The sequence below is a fragment of the Eupeodes corollae genome, chromosome 1 (assembly GCF_945859685.1).
Source record: "Eupeodes corollae chromosome 1, idEupCoro1.1, whole genome shotgun sequence".
Taxonomy (NCBI): Eukaryota; Metazoa; Arthropoda; class Insecta; order Diptera; family Syrphidae; genus Eupeodes; species Eupeodes corollae.
This window is the reverse complement of record NC_079147.1, coordinates 207202977-207227870: the sequence shown is the minus strand read 5'-3', so window position 1 is coordinate 207227870 and position 24894 is coordinate 207202977. Positions and strand designations below refer to the sequence as shown.

At 35.8% G+C, this 24894-nt stretch overlaps 1 protein-coding gene across 4 annotated transcripts in view; it reads left to right on the top strand.

Moving 5' to 3' along the window:
- LOC129953873 (dynein axonemal heavy chain 5) overlaps positions 1–24894 on the top strand; it is a 106637-nt gene that overhangs the window by 38723 nt on the left and 43020 nt on the right. For 2 of the 4 annotated variants that reach the window (XM_056067389.1, XM_056067390.1), the window contains 15 exons: positions 1213–1368; positions 1622–1832; positions 8246–8632; positions 8709–9294; positions 9363–9596; positions 10261–10539; positions 10815–13492; positions 13554–13802; positions 13888–15456; positions 15510–15678; positions 15734–15886; positions 15967–16259; positions 16363–16855; positions 24368–24557; positions 24674–24830. In XM_056067389.1, the coding sequence (XP_055923364.1) occupies positions 1213–1368; positions 1622–1832; positions 8246–8632; positions 8709–9294; positions 9363–9596; positions 10261–10539; positions 10815–13492; positions 13554–13802; positions 13888–15456; positions 15510–15678; positions 15734–15886; positions 15967–16259; positions 16363–16855; positions 24368–24557; positions 24674–24830 (7804 nt within the window). The remainder of the gene's footprint in view (positions 1–1212; positions 1369–1621; positions 1833–8245; positions 8633–8708; positions 9295–9362; positions 9597–10260; positions 10540–10814; positions 13493–13553; positions 13803–13887; positions 15457–15509; positions 15679–15733; positions 15887–15966; positions 16260–16362; positions 16856–24367; positions 24558–24673; positions 24831–24894) is intronic. The other 2 variants (XM_056067391.1, XM_056067392.1) reach the window with 1 other exon arrangement.

The following is a 24894-nucleotide window of genomic DNA, read 5'->3' as shown; positions in this document are numbered from 1 at the left end:
TTCATAAACGTTATTAATGTATAGCAGTCCAGTCTCAGTTTTAGCTTTTTGGTAGAATGGTTATATTTTTGTATACCTTATAAATCTTTGTCCGTAGTCCGTTGACATTTTTGTCATTTGGACCCTAAGATACTTTTTTTGGCTTGGCTTTTAATTATCGCACCAGAATCCTGCAGAAGAACTCATCTGTCTGCATTGAAGGGTGTAAACTTTACTAAACTCTCTTCCACATCTCTATGATACAACTAGAGAATTTTGGGATTCTCATAACTTGGTAGCATATGTGACGATTTTTGGTTAAAATCAGTTGAAGCTACGGTTTTCATATTGACTACCGTGGTGGTTAATATGACAACTGCGACATTGACAATCGAAAATTGTTCAACTGATTGTCAGGAAGTCAACGTAATGATTATTTTGGTAGTCAATATGTCAGTACAATTTGGCCACATTTCAAGTTGACTATCGACTATTGTCCATACGAAAACTTTTTTTTCTGTTTGATAATTTCGCACGGTTGAAATGTTTTCAATAACAAACAATAATTATTTAATGCTCATTTCTCACGTGTCCCAGTAAAATCTTTTTGACTCTTCACATTAACTTAAAAAATGATCTGTAGAACGTCCATTATCTGTAGAGCGTTCATAGTCCTTAATGTATAGGTGTCATTTATATACGTATTTAAAATAATAAGATAAACATTTTAAATCATATGCATGTTTTGGGCAACAAGGTCTTACAGTTTTATATCATAATTTATGGCACTACTATAGGAACAAACTTGTGTAACACTTACAACTAAGTGTAAATCTATCCTTACGACAAGATTAGGTATGTTCAACGTACCTAATTCTTAAAAAAGTTTTTAACTTTAGAAACTGTTGTAAAGCTTTAAATTTCTTTCTGTGTACTCGTACATATATCAACTATGTTTATCATCTCTAAATATATTCCTAGAGAAAACTTAAAAGCTAAATTTAATTTTAAAATAAAAAAACTTGTAGGGATGTTTTATATATGACAGTTGTGAAACCTATTTGTTAGGAATTTACCTCCCATAACTCTCTCGGTTTCTTAGAAAATATTTACCATAGAAAATGTCTCTTAAATAACTATCATCATTGTCTAAATGGAATTTTCCTCAAAAAAAAAAAAATAAAAACAAACATCAGAGTATTTTTCTAACATTTTCATCTGCTTCGTTTTCAGATGCTACATTACTCTGGCTCAGGCATTAACCCTTAGCATGGGTGGGAGTCCATGTGGCCCGGCGGGAACTGGCAAAACTGAAACTGTCAAGGATATGGGCAAGACATTAGCTAAATATGTGGTCGTATTTAATTGCTCCGATCAAATGGATTACAGGTAAATATTATACTTTCTATATACGATGAAGAAGGAAGGGTTTTGAAATTGAAAAATGTCACTCAGCAAGCAACTACTGGGATACTTCTTCACTACACTATACATCTCTTATATTATTGCATTCCACTAATTGGATGTCTGTTTTATTTTCGCTACATCCTCATCCTTATCCTCCTGCAAAAAGAAATAAATAAAAACTTTAAAATGAATTCCAACGTGTGGTGGTAAGCTATTAATTCGTACTTTTTTTTAGGGGTTTGGGACGAATCTATAAGGGACTTTCACAATCCGGAACTTGGGGTTGTTTTGATGAATTTAATCGTATTGAGTTACCTGTTCTGTCAGTAGCAGCACAACAAGTTGCAGTCGTCCTTACGGCGAAGAAAGAAAAAAAGAAGTCATTTGTATTCACAGATGGCGACACAATTGAAATGAATCAGGAATTTGGAATTTTTATTACGATGGTAAGTTAAAACTAGAGTATTTAGTGTGTCTTGTGTGTGGGAGTAACTTTACGAGCGAAGGTACAAAGATGTTATTTACGTTGTTATTTTTTGTGCATGTCTTTAAAAATGGTTTAGGTTTGCTCATGGTGACCTACATTTTTTATTTATTTAAAAAGTTTAAAATACGAGCAGTTAAAAATGTATCTCTTCACTAGAATAGAATTCTATTTATAACCTTCAAAGTTTTACCAAAAATGCTTAGGTTCCACAAAAGAAAACATAAAAAAAGAATTGATTTTACATATCGTCTTGAGCAAATTGTTGGTCATTTATATCTTACTTATTTACCTTATAACTTGATATACATTTTAATTTATAATTTCACACAGATAAAAACATTTAATTAATTTAAACATTTGTTGTTTTAGTACCTGGGCAGATTTTATGGCTTTATGATTTGTTGGTCTTAAATCTCTCCCCAGAATATAATATGTAGTTTGTTTGTAGAAATGAAGAACAATGTAAAAGGATTTCTAAAGGACTAATTGAAAACGTCATTAGTATCTTCCTTTGTTTCATACAATTTCATTTTTCGTTCCCTGCAGAGTGCCACTCCGCACACGAAGAATCTCGCCATAGACATAATTATTATGCTTGAGTGTATAGCTTTGTGTGTAGCTCACGTTTGTGACGAAACAAACTTCAAGACCAGAGCTAGAGGATAACAGTGTTCATTACCACGCTCATAGTTCTAAATAAAATATTAAATTAATATTTTGTTTATACATTTTTAGAATTGAAATATCTAATTTAAACATGTCATTTAAACATGTATATTTTAATGTTTACTCCAAACAAAAAAGAAATGGTATTTTATGAGAGTGTTTAACAATAATGTGGCCTATAGTTATCTAATGAGTGACATTTTAAACACATTCTGTCCGTTAACATTTGTCTTGCTTAAAAGGTTTTGTAGGTTTTCGTGTTTTGTTAAAAAAGTTATCAGTTAAACTATTCCAAAAAATTAAAAAACAACCAACAATTTTTTTTCATATGATGAAATGAAATATTTCAAAATCTATTTTCGTTAACGAGATTTTAAGTCGTAACGAATTTTTACCAATTCCAGTACTATTTTTTGTAGATTTAATTAATTCTGAAAAAAACTGTTGTAAGATTTTTATAAAAAATTACTGAATGTTTAAAACAATATTTGTTATAAAATAAAATTTATCTCAAATTTTTGAAAAGAAATTTGATTTGAAAACTAATTTTTACGAACTTTTAGGATTGCATTTTTTAGATATTTATTTTTTGTTAAAAAACTCAATTCGATTTTACTCAAAATTTTTTGGAATCTTCAAAACAATATTTCTAATAAGATAAAATAACTTTGAAGCTAGTGTTTTTAATTTTTTTAAAGATAATTGAATCGAAAATCTATTTTTACCAACTCTTATTCATTTTGTTTAGGTTTTTATTTTTGTCAAAAAGTCTATTCGATTATCTTCAAAATTCTACTGAATGTTGAAAACAATATTTCTCATAAGATAAAATTAGTTTGAAGCCAATATCTCAAAGTTTTGAAGAGATATTTAAGTCGAAAATCAATTTTTTCCAACTTTTAAAATTTTTTTTTAGGTTTCTATTTTTTTGCAAAAAAGCTGTCAATTCGATTTTTCTCAAAATATTACTGAATATTAACAACAATATGTTTTAAAAGAAAACATTAGTTTAAAGCCAATGTCTCAAAGTTTGAATAGTTATTTGATTCGAAAATCAATTTTTACCAACTTTTATTAATTTTTATTTTTTTGTAAAAAAACTGTTAACTCCATTTTCTAAAAATTTTACCTTATGTTGAAAATGTTATTCGTCGTTGCACAAAATTGTTTTAGTGATGAAATAATTTTTTTTGTAACAAATTTTTTTTTCAGTTTTTTGATTTAGTTTGCTGGATTTTTTCCAAAAATAAATTTGTTTGGTATCACGTTACATTATATAATATAATTCCAGTCTCTAGCGTTAAAGGCTCGTAAGTTATACAGTATTAACCAACATTTTCACCTTTTTTTTTAAACTGCTATGGTAAAAAACAGGCACTCAGTTTTCTTGAGAGCCCTTTCTGCATCTTTCTGCGACGAAACACGCACGCACAGGCATGTTTCTAAAAATCTTTTATTTCGACTCTCGGGACCTTGAAACGTCGAGAAATTTCAAAATTTTTAATTTGACAAATCAGACACATTACAATAACTTCCTATGGGAAGTTAATTAGAACCAACAAAAAGTGGAAAGTGTTTTTAACTAAAATTAAATGTATTAAACATTATATAAATGAAATATTTTTATCACAAAAAAGCTTTAATCGAAAGTTATACCCATTTGAATCCGTACAGAGAAATGGCAAACGTTATGATGCCACGTTTTCAAAACTTATTAAACAATTCTTGCAATAATATTTTATCTGCAGACTAAAACCGATAAGGATTCACAAAGAGGGTAAAACCACAGATACTATAGTTGCTCTAACTAGTAACTCTATTTTTTGGGGTAAAACCCTTGTCTCTGCCCAGTATTGGTTGTCAATTGATTTGAAAATTGTAGTTTTGCACTGTGGTTCCATCGGTTGGAACATTTTTTTGGTCAAAATCTTTTTCGGTATATATCTTAAAAAAACACAGTATAGAACTGGATTTTCAATAACAAGGTTTCTATTTTTTACGAAAATAAGAAGTACAAGAAATCCAAATGTAGAATCCAAGAAACAAAATTGAAATCTTTTTAAAAAAATTGTTGAAGTTAAATTCAAATTGAAGTTATTGTAATCGCTGGAATTTGTCGAATTCAATTCAATTCATGTTGACATTTGGAATATCTCACACAGATTTATACAGAAAGGACTTCGATTAAAATATCTTTTTCAAAAATTAAAAATATTGACTTCAAACTTTTTTAATCTTATAGAAAATATTGTTTTCGAAATTCAGTAAAATTTTTGTAAAAAGCCAACAGTTCGTATTTGTTTATATAAAAAATAAAAACTTTCAAAAAATCCTACTAAAATTGGTAAAAATTGGTTTTCAACTTAAAATCTCGTTAACAAAAATATATTTTGAAAAAATATTTTGGAAAAACCCAACTGCAACATTTTTCAACAAAAAAACGATAACCTACAAAAGCGACAACAACTGATAAGAAATGGTATTTTACTCAAGTATTGGTGGAACAAAGAAAGATATTGACTTCAAATTATTTATCTAACAGGAAATATTGTTATGAATATTTTGTTAAAATGTAAACCAATATTTTGTTAAAATGTAATGGCAAAGCTAATAAAATTTTGTTTAAGGTAAAAATTAATTTTCTTTACATGCGCTTATTTAAGAATTCCAAATCTAGTAAAAACAAAAAACATCTGTGGACAGTTTAAGTGATAAAACCGACCAAAAGTAGGTGTTTTTCAAAATTTCATTAAATCTGTTTTCATTTAAAAATCTTTATGATTTGCGATAAACATGATGAATAAATTAGGTGGCGCAACAAGCCGTTGAAAACTAGGACCTAATGACTTACAACTCTAAACCTTTCCTGCGTGCGAGTACTGTGGTCAGGGATGGAGGGGACCTACAGTTTTAAGACGAATACCGAACGGCTAGTTTGAGCAAAGCACTTTTTATGACAAGAATTACTCTTATAGGATTTGTCAATTCCTCTCAAGAGCCAGTACCAGTGGAAAAAACTTTAGATGGCACAGGCAGGGATCGAACTCAAGACCTCTGGCATGACAGTCCTATAAACAAATTGCCAAATTCTGAAAGGTTATGACCTGGCCTATCACCATTTTTAGTTGGGACCATCCTTTCGAAAATCGAGTTGCTGGTTAAGGGTGCTCTTTTTAAGGATATCGCCAACTTAAAAAAAATCAATATAAATGTATGAGAACTTCTTTTATTTTGATCTTAAAAAAACTGAACCTTCAAACCTTAAATACCAATTTTGAACTCAATAGACCTATTGGTTTAGCCTGTAGACCCACTTCTCTACCTTCGTATAATGTCATGTTTGATTACAATTTTTAGTTCGAAATGTTTTACAAACACAAAAATTACCATATAGTTTCTATATAACAAAAGTACAAAATTATAAGCCAACTGTTGACCAAAAACTTATTCCCAGCTTTATTTTCAAATAAAAGTGGTCCAATGATGCAACTACACTACAATTTACACCTAACTATGTAACTATATTTGTTGATAAGAATTCGCCTTGTCAGATTATTTTTCAGTCTAAATCGATTTCCAATTCAAGCTAATTGAAAACCCGAACTAAGAATCGATAACGAAGTAGATGATTGTGCTTTTTCACTTCTCAACCTTCACAATCTCCAGGGACAGCGCGCTTAGTGTGACCTTCACTGCGTGCTAAAAGTTTTGTTAAAAAAAAACTCACTTTAAAAATTAGTTTTCAATAATTAAAATATGTTTCAAAAAGAAACCACTAGAAGGCCCGTTCGGTAAGAATCTATGCCAGTTTCATTTTCAAAACTTAATAATTATGTTTATAGACGTATACAATATACACAAAGACCATAATTCAAAATAATTTTATTTTAATAAAACTTCGCCGAAGGATAAGTTTCCGATGTCTATAAAGTCGATATTTGCCTTTATCTTCACAAGAAAAATAAGGATTTAATTAATTGCCTTATATTAATTTTACGATAAGAAAATGTACCATAACTTCTAATTTCAATAATTTGTTACGATAAAACTTGACATTTCCAATATACTATTTTGTATATTTATATCTACGTTTGTATATATAAATTTATACACTTTAATACATAGGTATGGATAAATATAAGGTGCACAAAATAGATCCATCTTAAAAGAACTTATCCTTAGCATAGTGCCTAATAGAAAAGGTTAATGAGACAGGTGTGTACTCGCAAGCAGATAGATTTCCAATTAATCGTCACCCATATCTCGATTTTTTGATCAACAAAAGGGGTTAAATGTTTATGTGAGGGGGGAGGGAGGTGGGAGTGAAAACGATAAATAAATATAAATAAAACATTTTCTCAGGCTGATGTCGAAGTCGAACCAATTTGTTTCTTCATTATCATCATCCAACAAAAAAGGAATCACAGACAACAGTGGGACTCAATAATTCCAAAATTGGAATAAAATAAGGTTTTTTGAGTATAAGTCAGTTCAAATAGAATCAACTAAGCCGAAAAAAAATTAAAACGTCATTCGTTTCAATGGATTCACAGAAAATATTGTACTTTTACAGTGTTTTAATATTTTATGGGTTAAATATTGTATGCAATGTTAAAAAACTAATTTAGCATTTTCGGAAAATGGATGGAAATTCAATTATATTTATCATGACAGCCAATAACATTCTTCCACCGCTAGGAGTCTATGTGAGCCAATTTCTTCTAACAATGCTCAATCAACTGAGAACTGAACAAACGTTAGGTAATTCTGCGGTCAAATTTAGTTTTAGTCGAAGATTAACTTTAAAATCGTAGTTGTCAAAAATCTATAGAAATTAAAGACACTGTATTGATAAACTAGTAAATATTCAATATATGATATGTACGCGTTTTAAACCTTTCTGCAACATTATGATCGGCACATTTGGCTTCAGGCCAGGTCGATCAACGATAGATCAAACATTCACTTTAAACCAAATCCTGGAAAAGATCAACGAATTTTAAATTGAGACCACCATCTTTTTTACCAGCTTCAAATAAATATATATACTATCAACAAGAAACAGATATAATAATTCCACGAACGACATCTTATGCGAAATCTGACGAAGAATTACCTTTGCAAACCGGTGCTACTTCGATTTGGCCAAACAAATGAGTTCAAAGCTCCTTTCTCAAAAGACAAAGTCCAAGTTGTACAAAACTCTAATTTTACCAGTTCTATTTACCGCGCATATTGATAGACGATAAGTAAAAGGAGGGAATTGATACTGGGCACTTACAAAAGGATATTTGGTCCTACATACTATGCGAAGACGGTGAATGAAGGAAAAGATTCAATCGTGAATTGCACCAGCTTTATCAAGAAGTGGATTAAGTAAAAAGAAATTGGAGTACAGAGTTCTTTTTGGAAATGTTTAAGCATGGTAGTCTCACTCAGGACCACATCAAGTTTTGTATACCTCTACATTTTTTCGTTTTTGTTAAAACTGTCAAAGAGCATATCCCACTGTCAATATTTTAGAGTCTTGAATACATTTCATAGTCCGTAGGAGAAATTCTTAAATTAAACAAAGAAAAATGATACACTTTCCTTTGTCGTCCTCCTTCCAAAACCTCCTACAGCATCAACAAACTGCTTCTAATGTCCGTATGGAACTTTCTAAAACGTTATATTTCCTCTCCTTTTTTTCTATCACTTAAACAGAATCCCGGCTATGCTGGTCGGAAAGAACTACCGGAGAATCTAAAAATCCAATTTCGTACCGTTGCTATGATGGTTCCCGACCGACAAATCATCATTCGTGTCAAACTAGCATCGTGTGGATTTTTGGAGAACATAACACTGGCAAGAAAATTCTACACTCTATACAAATTATGCGAGGAACAATTGACAAAACAGGTGCATTATGACTTTGGGTTAAGGAACATCCTGTCGGTGCTGCGAACATTGGGTGCTTCGAAACGTAGCAATTCCAAAGATAGCGAGAGTACGATAGTTATGCGGGTGCTGAGGGACATGAATCTGTCTAAATTGATTGACGAAGATGAGCCTTTATTTATGTCTCTTGTATCGGATTTGTTTCCCAATCAGGTGAGTTATGGCATTAATATTTTACTTTGGGTGTCTATATTGTCCTTTTTTTCTATTTGCTGTTGATGTTTCACAGACTTTGGAGAAGACAAATTACCCAGAGTTAGAAACGGCGATAGCCCAACAAGCTGATGAAGCTGGATTGGTGTATCATCCGCCATGGGTGTTGAAACTGATTCAGTTGTATGAAACACAAAAGGTGCGACATGGTATTATGGCATTGGGTCCAAGTGGTGCTGGCAAGACCACCTGCATTCACACCCTCATGAAGGCTATGACCCAGATGGGTACCGTCCATCGGGAGATGAGAATGAATCCGAAGGCTATAACTTCAGCTCAGATGTTTGGGCGATTAGATGTTGCGACAAATGATTGGACCGATGGAATATTCTCAGCTCTCTGGCGAAAAACATTAAAGAGCAAGGGCGGGGAGAATATTTGGCTGGTGCTGGACGGACCGGTAGACAGTATTTGGATTGAAAACTTGAACTCAGTACTCGATGACAATAAGACTCTGACATTGGCAAATGGTGATCGTTTAGTGATGGCACCAACCTGTAAAATTATCTTTGAGCCTCATAACATTGACAACGCATCGCCGGCTACAGTTTCCCGAAATGGAATGGTCTACATGAGTTCTTCGGGACTGGATTCAAGACCAAGTAAGATTTTTGTTTTTTGTTATTACTGTATAGAAAAACTTTTTGAAATTATCAAATTTGTCTTATAGTTGTTCAAGCTTGGCTCAAGTCTCGCTCGCCTGGTGAGAAGACCGTGTTTAGCGACCTTTTTGAGCAGTCTTTTTTGTCCATATTTAATTGGGGCACACAGAATTTGAAATTGCTGATGTCGGTATTGCAGTGTAATATTGTGCAACAGATGTTATTTATCTTGGAAGGCTTGGTACCTGTTAAGAAAGACGAGGAAGGCGCTGCTAGCATGTCCAGCAAGGACAGTCAAGAAGGTAAGGTATCGAATTTGCGAATTTGGGATAGGCAGAACTTGGAACAAATTAAGCAAGACTTTAGACTCAGTTTCATAAAGAAACATACTTAAGTTTAGTGGATGTAAAAGATTTGAAGAACCGTGTATAAGGGCAACTCCTTCAAATGGTAAAACTGAACCTAAGGTAAATTTGAATGTAATAGGTAAGTGCCCTAGGTAAAACTTGCTTTTGAAGCCCTAATCAAGAATTTCGCCTTTTTAAAGTTTAAAAGAAATCAATGTTGACACACTTAATGAATGCGTATGTTCTAAAATTAAATAATTAAGCCCTATTGAGTTTACTAAATCCTCTAACTTCAATTAATTTAAAAAGCTGAAAAAACTTACGAAAATGAAAGGATAAATATATTAAAAATCGGATTACAGAAAGCAAAGTTACAAACCTTTAATCTTCACTAAAAATTGGTCCTTCGTTAAATTTTTGGGCAATGATTGAGTCGTGATAAAGTAGCTTGAAAATTTAATTTTTTTGGTCTGGGTATCTTTTATTCTAAAGCCTTCCATCTTCTTTGGTTAATTTTGTTCACCGTCGTTCATAAGTCCCCACACTGATGTTGTTTTTGTTTGAATTGGATTGAATTTTCAAAATTTTACCCGAACATGGGCGAATGAATTATTTTCAGGTAAAACAGCCGAAGCAAAGGCTGCATCAGCTACCACCGTCAAAGCTACTGCTAAACCTAGTGATAAAGCTGTTTCACAAGGTTCAGCTGGAGTTAAGTCTGCTACAGGTTCGACTGGAACTAAGTCCACAGCAAGTTCGGCTGGATCTAAACCCGCTGACCCAGCTACAGCTCCGTCATCGGCTAAAGGGGCTGCAGCTGTAGCGGCCCCTACAGCAGCTCCAGCAGTAGAGCAATCAAAGGATGATAACCGGCGACTTTCAAACGCCAGTGAGGGCGGTAAAGTATCCCTCTTCCAAACAAAAAAACTTAAACTCTATGTGTATAAACGTGAATGTCCTGTGATGTCTCTTTTTGGTATTTCTGTGTGTCCTTTCGTCCTATAGTTTGTTCTTTGTCAAAGACGCACCACTTTTTAACTCTTTTTCACACAAATAACTTTCTCTTCGTCTTTATGTAAACAAAAAATTAAAAAAACAAAAATATCTTCCTATTGCATTGAATTTGATAGATTTTCTTTTTCCTTTTCCTGGTTTCTACTTTTGTAATTTTAGATGAAATCCCAGAGGAAGTGAAATCCGACGAAAAGGAAGATACCTGTACCCCCGAACATCTACACCGGTTGTATATTTTTTCAATTGCCTGGGGACTAGGTGGATATCTTAACTCAGCGGACCGTTGCAAGCTTGATGCCTATGTCAAAGAGACTTTCCCCCATTTCGATTACCCCAAGATGAAGGGGCAAGAGAGTACGATATTTGATTTTTTCGTATCGCCCACTGGAATGTGGCAATCGTGGAAGACACTAGTCACCCCCTATATGTATCCGGAGGTATCAACACCAGATTATCTGAGTATCTTGGTGCCGATAGTGGATAACGTCCGGATTGACTATCTTATCGGGACTATTGCTAATCAGGAGAGAGCTGTGATGCTGATTGGTGAACAGGGAACCGGCAAGACGGTGATGATGAAAAACTTCATGAAGAAAATGAATCCGGAATCGTATATGGGAAGGTCATTCAATTTCTCATCCGCAACAAGTCCTTATCAGTTTCAGCGAACCATAGAGAGCTATGTAGAGAAGCGCGTTGGAGTGACTTTTGGTCCGCCGGGAGGACGGAAACTTATTGTCTTCATCGACGATATCAACCTTCCCGAGATCAATGAATGGGGTGACCAGATTACCAATGAGATAGTTCGTCAAACCATGGATATGAAAGGTTTCTATAGTCTGGAGAAGCCTGGGGACTTTACGACTGTTGTTGATGTTCAGTATGTTGGGGCGATGGGTCTTCCTGGTGGAGGACGCAATGATATACCTTCGAGGTTGAAACGACAGTTCAGCGTATTTAATTGCAATATCCCAGACAATGAGTCCATTGACAAGATATTCAGGGTTGTTGGCGAGGGTCATTACAATAACAAACGTGGCTTCGCTCCAGAGGTTCGAAACCTTGTCAAAAAGTTGATCTTTATAACCCGATACATCTGGCAGCGTACGCGGGAGAATCTTCTCCCCACTCCGGCTAAGTTCCACTATGTTTTCAGTCTGAGGGATTTGTCGAGAATCTGGCAAGGTATGGTGGGAACTCTGTCCACAGTTATAACAGCGGAAAGTGTAATGATGTCGCTTTGGAAACATGAATGCACCAGAGTTTTTGCAGATCGTTTTACAACGGTTCAAGACAAGGAATGGTTTAGCGGTGAGTTGGTGAGTTTGGTCCGCAATGAACTTAGTGAAGCTCACGTGGAAATGATCGGGCCAAGTCCTGTGTTTGTGGATTTCATGCGGGACGCTCCAGAACCCACAGGTGAAGAGGGAGAAGATGCTGATATGGAATTGCCTAAGGTCTACGAGCCGGTTAGTTCCCATGAAGTTCTGCGGGAAAGGTTGTTTATGTTCTTGGCGCAGTTCAATGAAATGGTAAGAGGGTCTGGAATGGATTTAGTCTTCTTCCCCGATGCTATGTTGCATTTAGTTAAGATCTCTCGCATCATCAGACATCCAAGAGGAAACGTAATGTTGGTTGGAGTTGGTGGATCTGGCAAGCAGTCACTCACTAAGTTGGCATCGTTCATTGCCGGATACAAAACATTCCAGATAAGTCTGACTCGATCCTACAATGTCGCCAACTTCTTGGAAGATTTGAAGCTTTTGTATAGGACATGCGGTGTTCAAGGAAAAGGTACCACTTTTCTGTTCTCTGATTTGGATATCAAGGAGGAAGGTTTCCTAGAATATTTGAATAATATTCTGTCATCGGGAGTGATCTCGAACTTATTCACTCGAGACGAACAAGCTGAGATAGTTCAAGAACTGACGCCAGTTATGAAACGTGAAAATCAGCGCAAGACTGCCACTCCGGAAAGTGTTATGGAGTTCTTTTTAGCTAGAACGTGCACCAATCTCCATGTGGCTTTCTGTTTCTCTCCAGTTGGGGAGACTTTCAGGGCTAGAGTTCAAAGATTCCCGGCACTAGTATCAGGATGTACTATCGATTGGTTTCAACCATGGCCCAAGGACGCTCTCATCTCAGTGGCTCAACATTTTCTGAATGATTTCGAAATTGAGTGCACACCAGCGGTGAAAAAGGAACTAGTCACCGCTTTGGGATCAATACAAGATGTCGTTTCTGAGACCTCTGTGGAATACTTCCAAAGATTCCGTAGGGCCACACATGTTACTCCTAAGTCTTATCTGAACTTTATTGCCGGGTATAAGAACATTTATCAACAAAAACAAAAAGAATTGGGTGATGGAGTTGAGAAGATGGACACAGGTTTGGAGAAGCTCAAGGAAGCATCAGCGTCAGTGGAGATTTTAAAGAAAGACCTGGCTGTAATGGAGCAAGAGCTTGTAGAAGCTTCAAAAAAAGCTGAATCTGTACTCGTCGAAGTGACTGAACGTGCAATGCAAGCTGAAATTGTGAAAAATCAGGTTATGATTGTCAAGGAAAAGGCTGAAGCTTTAGTGGCGTGCATCGCGAATGAGAAGGCACTAGCTGAAGAGAAGCTCGAAGCTGCGAAACCAGCTCTCGAGGAAGCTGAAAACGCCCTTAACACTATTAAACCAGCTCATATCGCCACTGTGAGGAAATTGGGACGTCCTCCGCATCTGATTATGCGAATCATGGACTGTGTGTTGATTTTGTTCAAAAGAAAGTTGCATCCGTGTATCCCTGATGCTGCCACTCCATGCCCAAAGCCGTCTTGGCAGGAGTCCTTAAAGGTAAATTGTTTTCCAAAAGGCATCTACTTTTTTCTATAGGTATTTTTCGTTCTTTGTGTAGATGATGGCGAGTGCAACATTCCTTCTCCAATTGCAAAACTACCCCAAGGATACTATCAACGATGAAATGATTGACTTGTTGCAACCCTACTTTCGAATGGAGGACTACAACATGGACATGGCACGACGAGTTTGCGGTGACGTTGCTGGTTTGCTTTCATGGACAAAAGCCATGGGATTTTTTCATAGTGTGAACAAAGAAGTCTTGCCGTTGAAGGCAAATCTCACAATGCAGGAAGCGAGATTGAAGGTAATTTTCAACATTTCCCTAAACTCCCATAGACCCCACGCCCACAGAGAGTTGAACAATTTTATGATGAATATCCGTTTTTCAGCTTGCCATGGATGACTTAGCCGGGGCTGAGGAACAATTACGCGAACGTGAGGATGCATTGCAGCAAGTTAAAAATCAGTATGACAAAGCTGTGGGCGAGAAGCAACGTCTAACGGATGCAGCAAATGTTTGTTTGCGTAAAATGACAGCGGCAACCGCCCTAATCAACGGACTGACAGATGAGAAACACCGCTGGACAAATCAAAGTAAGGAATTTAAAATTCAATTAGGAAAACTGGTGGGCGATGTTCTTTTGGCAACCGGATTTCTATCGTACTGCGGTCCCTACAATCAGGAGTTCCGCACAAACCTAATCAAAACTTGGATGACAATTCTAAAGCAACGCGTCATTCCGTTTACATTGAATTTAAATATCACAAATATGCTGGTAGACTCGTCGACAGTTTCGGAGTGGACTTTGCAGGGCTTGCCCAACGATGAGTTGTCTGTTCAGAATGCCTTGATTGCCACCAAGTCGAGTAGTTACCCATTGTTGGTTGACCCCCAGAGTCAAGGAAAGATATGGATTAAGTGCAAGGAGGATAAGAATGAACTGCAGATAACGTCGCTTAACCACAAGTATTTTAGGACTCATCTGGAAGATTCTTTGTCGTTGGGACGGCCTCTGCTCATCGAGGATGTGGGAACAGAGCTCGATCCGGTGATTGATAATGTTTTGGAGAAGAACTTCATCAAGTCGGGAAGTATCGAAAAGGTGCTCGTCGGTGACAAAGAGTGTGACGTCATGCCGGGTTTCATGCTCTACATCACAACAAAGCTTCCTAACCCGGCTTTTAGTCCCGAGATGAGTGCAAAAACCTCAATTATCGATTTCACTGTGACCATGCGTGGCTTGGAGGACCAGCTTTTGGGTCGAGTAATTCTCATGGAAAAATCTGATCTGGAAGCTGAACGAGTTGCCCTATTTGAAACTGTCATGCAAAATCAGCGGAACATGAAGGAGCTCGAAGCAAATCTGCTGTACCGTTTGAGTTCCTCCCAAGGCTCTTTGGTCGACGATGAAGCTCTGATTGAAGTACTTCGTGTGACTAAATCCACAGCCGAAGAAGTAAATCAAAAATTGAAGATATCCGAAATCACCGAAAAGAAGATCATGAAAGCTCGTGAAGAATATCGTGCTGTAGCAGCTCGAGGGTCGATCCTCTACTTTTTGATCACTGAAATGAGTAATGTCAATGTCATGTATCAAAATTCTTTGAAGCAATTTTTGGTGATCTTCAATAACTCGATAACCAAATCCACGAAATCCAGCGTCACTGAAGAAAGGATCAATATTATTCTTAAGTACCTGACGTATGAAGTTTGGGCCTTTACCAATCGCAGTTTGTACGAAAGGCATAAGCAATTGTTCACCTTGATGCTGGCTATCAAAATTGACTACCACAAAGGGAATATAACCCATGAAGAGTTTATGGCATTTATCAAGGGAGGAGCGTCGTTGGATTTAAATGCTGTGGCACCTAAACCCTTCAGATGGATTCTAGATATAACTTGGTTGAATTTGGTCGAGATAAGCAAGCTAGATACGTTTTTGAATGTTTTGCAAATTGTAAGTTTTCTGATGAGAGGTAAATGTATGACTTTTCAATATTTTCTTAATAGATTGAGTCCAGTGAGAAGGAGTGGCGAGCATGGTATGAGGCTGAGAAACCTGAAATGGAAGACATACCCTGTGGTTATCAGGCTTCGTTGGATGGCTTCAGGAAGTTGCTGTTGGTACGTTCATGGAGTCCAGACAGAACGATTTCTCAAGCAAAAAAATACATTGAAGGTACGCTTACATTCCTCCAGTCTTAAACATTTCAAAGGCCTTTTTTTAATTTTAGAATCCCTCGGTCCTGAGTACAGTGAAATGCAAATTCTCGATTTGGAAGCAACATGGTTGGAATCAGAACCACGCACACCCTTCGTTTGTCTGTTATCCATCGGTTCCGATCCAACTACTCAAATAGGAATTTTGGCCAAACAGAAGGGAATTCGTGAGTATCTATTATTTAACCCTCTGTCCTTGGTTTAAAACTAAACACACGTATACAATCTTCACTCAAATGTCCATCAGCACTTAAATCGGTCTCGATGGGCCAAGGTCAAGAGTTCCATGCCCGCAAGATGATTCTCGAAGCCATGTCTACCGGAGGTTGGGTTCTCCTACAAAACGTCCATCTCTCCTTACCATTTTGCACAGAAGTGATTGACTTGTTGGTCGAATCAGAGCACATCGATGACTCCTTTCGGATGTGGGTAACGACAGAACCACACTCGGAATTCCCTATTGGATTATTGCAAATGGCTATAAAATTCACAAATGAACCACCTCAGGGCATCCGAGCAAGCATGAAACGAAGCTATCAGGTAAGAGAGGTCTGCCTCTGAAGCAGTACAACCAACTTTATGGGTAATTTCTACAAAAATTGTATTCATTTGTTGTGTTGGCTTTATTTTTTTTAATCAAAAGGCATTTAGTCAAGACTTCCTGGATTACACTTCTGCCCCACAATGGCCGCCACTTTTATATACAGTTGCTTTCCTGCACACCGTCATTCAAGAACGTCGTAAATTCGGTCCTCTCGGTTGGAATGTACCCTACGAATTCAATCAAGCTGATTTTGCCGCAAGCGTTCAATTTATCCAGAATCACTTGGATGAAATGGATCCAAAGAAGGGTGTATCTTGGCAAACTGTATGCTATATGCTAGGCGAAGTACAATATGGCGGACGGGTTACAGATGATTTCGATAAACGACTTTTGACTACTTTCACGGCTGTGTGGTTTTGTGAGAGTCTACTGACGTCGTCGTTTGAATTTTACAAAGGCTACCGAGTGCCTGTGACGAAGAGCTTGCAAGGATTCGTTGACTATATAAATAGTTTGCCAGCAAATGACACCCCGGAGGTGTTTGGATTGCATCCGAATGCAGATATCACGTATCAGATAAATACTGCCAAAGGTAAGTACATACCTACAATATGTATGTATATGTATTTTTCTCTGTAGGATAGTAGGGTTGGAAGTTGTGAAAAGAGATTGATTGTATACCTACATAGGTGTACGAAAGATAAAATGTCAATGATAATTTTGATGATGTCAAAGATTTATGTAAAGGTTGAGAGCAGCAATAACGCTGTTTAGTGGTCTGTAAAGGAGTTTGTCTAGTTAGACACATTTATGTCAATAGGAAAAGTCGGTTAGAAGGCAGTTGTTTTGGTGTTACAATGACGCGTGCATACAAAATTCCTAAATAAGCATTGAAATAATTTATCATGCAACATTTTATAAAAGTTAAAATTACAAAATAAAATTTTAATTTATTCTTTATTCACACTATCAGGAGTATACTAACCGGTGTTTCTTTGACATGTAGTTTTCAAGAAGAAATAAAAAGTATGTAATTTAATGTTATGCCCAACAACTAAGCTTTATTATAACGATAAGTGTTGGTTAATATGTTTTAAAAATAATTTCGGACAAGAGGCCTCTGCAACAGGTTCGAATAAATTTCAGCCGAGTGGCACATTTTATAAGGGAGTGTTTAGATCTTTTCTTCAAAGGTTGCAGTCGTCTCGGGTCACCAAAATAAGTTCGCACGATCTTGTTGAGTTGATCTTTCTGATAGCTGTAACGTTGTATAAAAAATCTACTGTTCTATCATGGACTATTTTTGACGTTCGTTGTTGCCAAATTGGCGTTGGAAGTTTTGAAGTGTTGCCTCATATAATCTCGCGATGATAGTATTACAGATTTTATACACAAAGGAGACATCTGTCAAAAGAAAGAATTCAGAAAAAGTATTGTGAGATCTAAAACCACACGTTTAAAAAGAACACCCGTTATTAAAATGTACTGTTTCTGGACGATTTTCCCTTTGGCGATCTTTTTTTTTGACATTTCTTCATATATTCCCGGCCCTTCTAAAAAAATTAAAAAGAGGCATAAAGATTTAAATTTGTTAAGCATATGCGATTGAGTGAGGTAAAATAGTAGAACGTCAAAATGATGTGCTTGAAAAGAGTCCAAAGTGAATTCTCTTTTAGGTGTGTTGAGTTTAAGTCTATTTAGAAACTTATTTTGCTTTTGGAATGAACTAGAAAATTAAAAGTTGAATGTCCCTGCTAACCCAATCGTTGAGAAAAGTTACTTTTGCGTGATTAGTCAATTCCTCGCAAAAGTTGAAAGCAGTATTCGTTTTTTAAGCAATTGGTAAATCGTCATGTTTTGTGCGTTTTCAGTTCTGCTCACACTTCACGTTTAACCTCCATCTGTTTAAACAAACAGCTCAAACAAATGATTCATTTTTTCACTTTGGACAATTTGAATTTGTTTTGATGAAATTTTGTGTATTTGACATGTGTCAACTGCACGTTTGGAAAGCAGTTACTAGTTATCACGATGTTTTAATGGTTAAAAGTCAAATAAAATTCCATTTAACCAAATTAAATAACTGCCATGTTTGACACTTTAAACAATCATTTTACACCTGGGTGTGTTCAAGAAGGTAAAAAGTAGTCAAGAATATAATTACAGCATAAATTAACTTTTCGTATATTAATTTTAACTCAAAGTGTCTCATAGTGCTTACATCATGTCAACATGATATAAATTACAAATTACAACACACATCCTCTTCACACACACACAAAGACACATCCAATATAATGAAGATAACAATTATTATTACATGGTGAGTGTTGTTTCTGTCACTTTTTATAATAATGCAAATTTTTGACATCTCTACTTTCATTGTCACTATCGTTCGCCTTCACATAACCATCATCATTCTCATCATAGAATACTCTTATCATAAAATTCATCATCACATCAACATCAACTCTGCGCTGTGCTGCTGCGTCAATTAGCTTTAGCGTGAAGTTTGCAAAGCATGGGTTTGAAATTTTCATTTATATACCTATACCTTCCTACCTATCGTCAACTGAACTGATGAATGAATAACAACGACCGTGTGTCAGAAAAAGCACTTACATATTCATGCATGTGTGTTCATTTTGCTTTATATTATTGATTCAATTATTCAAAAGGCTAACAGCAGCAACAGGCCTATAGTTAGGTACAGGCATGTCTTGTCCTATACATTCATACAGGGTGGGTCAATTTAAAATGATTTTGAATCATAGAATATGATTAATGTCAATTTTGTTGGGCTATTTAAATATATTTATTAAGTTTAATATCGCTTAAATTAGCACAACCTTATGCTCATAGAAACTGTCTATTTTTAAATGTTCCAGGGCTCAGCGCCTCTATTTTAGGGGTATCAGGTATAGCTGGCCTCAACAAATGTATGATCATAGCCCGATACATGTCGTAAATTTGTGTTACAGTTTTGGACATAATTTCTAAGGAAGAATGACACACTCTTTTTTAAGTGGAAATGAGCTTCATCCTTCATTATGAGATAATGAATAAAATAACTGTGCAGTTAATTCTTCATACAATTGGATTCTGTATAGAACCAGCTGAAATCCCGTTCCGAGAACTCTTAGGCCGGTTTGCTTATACGACATTTCAGTTAGTTGTGCCAACAAAAACTAGTTATTTGTTCAAACTAAAATAAAATAATAAAAAAGAATTGGCTGATTTACTGGAAGATGATGTGGACGTTCATGAATTGATTAAAGTTGGTGTCCTCTGTCAGGTTTACGATAGGAATGAGTACTTTATTCGTTTTGATTATTTAGCCTTCTACAAAAGATTTCGTTTGACTAAAAAGATGACTATCCATGTATTAGAAAAAATCGAGGAAAATCTAGAAGGGGCTTATAACAGCAAACATCTACGAGGCAAACATCTTTTAAGTAATGCTGATTTTGGAGGAATGCATGTTTCAAGAATAGTTTAAAGAGTTGGCACAGGAATTGCAGAGCTGTATAGGAAATATATTAAAATTCCAGCTATGTACATCATTATCGACCACCTTCCTGATTTCTTTTTTATATCCTTGGTAACATTTTTTTAGTGCCTTAACGGTCCTGTAGTATGCTGAATCCGAATGGGAATTAAAATTCGATGCTATTCTCTTCCAAGCTGTTTATTTTTCCTTCCACGTATGTAGGTAGGTAGGTAGGTAGAAATGGCGATCTCAAGGCAACCTAGCCTGAGATCTAATTAGCGCTGTAGTGCGCCGTTTTGATACCAAAAACTCGTTTGACCTTTGATTGAAAGGGATAGATTGATAGAGAAGCTTCAAAGCGATTATGTTAGAGCCATTTTGTCGCATTGAGAAAAAAGATTAGGTCCCTAATCTTTGTCTCAGATAGCTCATCGAGTTCTTGAAAGAATGCTTTTCCAAAGCATTTCATTCTGGTGTTTGCCAAAGCAGGACATTTGCAAAAGAAATGGATTATGGTTTCACTTTTTCTTTGGTCACTACAGCAACGGCAAAAGGTGTTGTAAGAGATACCCAACTTCTCTGCATGAACTCCTATAGGCCAATGTCCGGTACAAACCGCAACAATCCTGGCTATGTCTTGCCTTGGCCTGCATAGAAGATCGTTTGTACGGGTTTTGTTATAGGTGGGCCATATCTTCGTAGATATAATGCAGTTGGGTAAATTGCTCCAACTTCGGTTTGATTTGGTAGATAGAAAATATTTTACCCTTCATAGCACCAAGAGGAATGTTACCCATTTCCGCAAGTGAGCTACATATGAAGGGCCGATCCTTGCCTGGCTAGCTCGTCAGCCCGATTCATTTCCCACGATACCACTATGGCCCGGACCCAGATCAGGGTGACACCGAGGTTAATATTCAGGTTCGCAAGCTCATCGCGACATTGCTTGACCAATTAAGATGAGGATATGGCCGAGTTAATGGCTTTGACAGCTGCCTGACTGTCTGTAAAGATAGCCACATTTCGGTTTTGGTTTGGGTTTTGTTTAAGTATCTTACATGCCTCCCTTATTGCCAGCAGTTCAGCATGAAAATTGCTACCAAAGTCAGGAAGCCTAAAGGATTTGGCTACATTTAGGGATTTAGAAAAGATACCAGAACCAACTCCGCACTCCATCTTTGAGCCGTCAGTAAAGATGGTTGTGTCGAAACCTATCGACACGATGTCATCCTCCCAATCTTCTCTGGATGGGAAAATAACCTTAAAACCCTTACTAAGGTTCAAAGTAGGAGTGCAGTAGTCAGTGTCTACCGAGATAATATCTGAGGGAATCAATTTCGTAGTGTTGCTGTGACCATAAGGTTTTGACAACCAGCTATTTGATTCCTTCAGCCTAATAGCGCTGCAGGAAACTATGTATACTATACTACTATACTATAATAAAAAGGTCTATTGGTAGAAGATCCAAAATAACGTTTAAGGCGTCCGTTGGGCAAGTACGCATGGCCCCTGTGGTGCCATCGAACCATATGTTAAGATTGGGCGTACTACGGCTGTGTACGTCCATAAAATCATCTTCGACTGAAGTCCCCACTTTTTGCCGAAAGTTTTACTGCAGGCGTAGAAGGCAACACAGGCCTTCTTAACCCGTACTTCAATATTTAGTTTCCAGTTTAGTTTAGGGTCGAGTATAACTCCCAAATATTTTGCACTGGAAGACAATGATAGAATTCGACCGTTGGGTCGAGGTAGCGTGAAGGGCGGTACTTTAGTTTTGGTGATAAAGAGCAACAGTTCAGTTTTACTTTGGTTAACTCCTAGTCCACAACTCGTGGCCCAGTTGCTAACTTTCTTCAAAGCTGACTCCGTGATTTCACTAATCACAGAGGTGTACTTTCCTGACACCAATAGCACCAAATCATTCGTGTAGGCTACCGCCTTTATTGTATCAATGACCAGAAGCCATAGAAGAGGCGTGTTTTGTTGCGATTGTATTGCCGAGAGAGGCTCGAATCTTCCTACCACTGAGAATGGAAATAATCCATTCTTGTATGTAGCTCCATCTGTTTTTATTTTCAATTATTGTTTCTTCTTCATAGGCTCATTTTAAAAGTGTTCGCTTTTCTTATATGGAAAAATCCCGATTTCTTGTCCTTTTCTTGTCAGTCACTATTAATTAATTTTGAACAAACGCAAAACGTTTCACAATCTTTTCATAAATTTACCGTTTATAAAATATCACACATAATTTTACATAGTTTAAATTTTTTTTGACATTTTACATATAAACGAAGTAAGCTACGTTTCATTTTATATGTAACTTAGTAAAGTAAAACAAACATTTTCTGACAACCAAAAATAAATAATGTTATACTAAGAATTGGAGATGTTCTTAGTTATGGCACGGATTTAAGAAGAGTATCAGAAACAGTGGCGATTCCTGGTCATAATTTTAGGGTTAGCTCCTGGTCTTCTAGAAAATCAAAATACTCTTTCAACAAAAGATGATAACACAAAAATAAACTCCGTACGAAATATAAAATCTTACATTTAAAAAAAAAAAAGAAGTACAAATTTGCTCAGCGGTAAATAAATTCAATTCTCCTTTCAACTTTTATAAAATTGTCTATGACTTTATCATAAAAATTAACGTTTTTTTTTTAGTTCTCTTAAAATGTATTTCTCAATAGAGATAAGTACTAAGCGCAAATTTTTGCGACGCCCAAAGCCCAATGCTTTAAAATAAATTATTGTATGCGAATTTTATTTCATAAAATGAAGATTTGTAGAAAAGTTGCATATAATGTAACTACAACTGAATTTTTTAACATTATAGTCAGCTGTTGAGTAATTAAATTACCAAATGATATACATATTAGAAAATTATATTTATTCTAAAATTCTTGGTTTAGCGCCGCTAAACCAGCTAACTATGAGGAATCGCCCCTGATCAGAAAACGGAACTTTGTAATAACCTGTGCGAAACATCGAGTTGACTAGAGCGCCTTCTTGTGGATGTTTTTAAACTCTTTAGTCTCAACATTAAGCCTCAACAATACTTGTGAGATCCGTTCCACATTTGCATCAGCAGTGTGAGTTGTTATCTTCCATCTAGAGAGAAATCAACTAGAGCTTCTTGTTAATGAAATCGTACCACCAAGGATTTCGCACATTATTATGACGCCGATTAGCTCTTAGAGCTTTAATAAGCGAGTAATTATTTAAAAAAAAAACTGGTTTGTTCTTCTCTAAAGCGCTATAAATTTCAAAATTTTGTTTCATAAGTATACCTTCAAAATGAAATGAAAAATTAAAAACAGAAGAGTTATGATTTTTTTATAAGAAAAAAAATTCTGCAACATCCTGTATAACAAATAAAGATTTATCAATATAATGCAATAAAAGTAAAGAAAAAACACACAAAGAACTCTAGAGGGTTGAAAAAGGTTTAAACTTGTTTTCTATTAAGTTAGGGTTATTAAAGGATTCCTTAACGAAGATTGGGTAAAAGTCGATACAAAAATCATGGAATAGGCCTGTTCACTTAAAAAGGTTGCCCTTAAAGAACAACGCGTTTTCATTTTTAAATTATACATACATACATACATCTGTACATACATACATATTTAAAAAATAACTAAATGTAGATTACGTTTCCCAGAATTTACAAAAACTGACTCTTATATTGTTACATTTACTTACTTACTTATTTAAATGGTGCTACAGTCCTATGTGAACTAGGGCCTCATCCAACCAACATCTCCAATTAGCTCGGTCCCTAGCTAGATGTCTCCAGTTGGGCAATTCAAGTTGGGTGACATAACTTTCCACTTGGTGCGGTCTCCCTCTGTGGTCGTGTTTTTGAAGAATTGTTACAACACAAAGTGATTTATGTTTAGCTTTGTTATTTTCATCATATCGATGGAATATTTTTTCACATTAATTGCTTTTTTCACAGCCTACGAAGTGAATGAAATGAACCAAGTTGTTTTTTCTTTGTTAAGTGAAATGAATATAAATTTTCAGCGTCATAATCTGTGAAATGAAAAGGAGATTGATTCCACAATCCTTTTTTTCCCCGTGACAAGTTAAAGAAATATATTTCACTTAAGAAAACACGTTCCTTAGACCTTTTTTCCGTGAAAAGTTAAACACAAATGTTTTAATTGAGAAAACATATTTCTTAGACCTTTTTTTCCGTGAAAGTTAAATAAATATTTTTCACTCGAAATAAACACTTTCCTTCCTACCTTATTGTGCACTTTGTTCACTAGTGAAAAGCAGTAGAAACACCCTCGTATATAAGGATGTAGATAAAATCTATTCGATATAAGAGAGGTGAATTTGTATGTGTGTGATGAACAGGGCCACAGAATGCGGTTAGACGGAAGGAAGGGTTATTAGAATTTGGTATATAAAAATAAAATTGTCCCTTCTAGTGCAAAATATAAAAGAACCTCAATGCATGTCAACTTTTTGTCAATTCCAACGCCCCCTGTTGAGTGTGTGGCAGACATTTTATTCACTTGGGATAGAAAAAGAAATAATATAAAGGCGGGTTTTTTTAAATGATGTCAGATGTCTCTATAATAAATTCTGCAATTTTTCTTCAAGGCATATTGGATACCATCTTAAGTGTGCAGCCAAAAGAGGGTGGCGGTGGTGGTGGTGAGACTAGAGAATCTATCGTCTATCAATTAGCTGACGATATGCTAAGGAAACTTCCGCCCCAATACAATGAGTTCGAAGTACGTGAAAATCTCAACCGAATGGGTGCGTTGCTCCCGATGAACATATTTCTTAGGTAAATCTTTTGTTACACATTTTATATAGAAGTTCATCATAAACGGTGTGATAAACGAGATTGATCGATACATTTTTCAATAAAAATAATAAAAAGAAAACTACTTAATTTTACAGACAAGAAATCGATCGAATGCAACGTGTTATCAAAGAAGTGTTCTCATGTTTGCGTGATTTGAAGTTAGCAATTGATGGTACAATTGTTATGAGTGCTGCCTTGAAAGAGTCACTGGATGCAATGTACGACGCAAGGATTCCCGAACGTTGGATGAAGGTAAAGTGTGTGTATGATGGTGGTTTTGTTGAGATGCATTGCGAAGGTGTTAAGTTATGTAGAT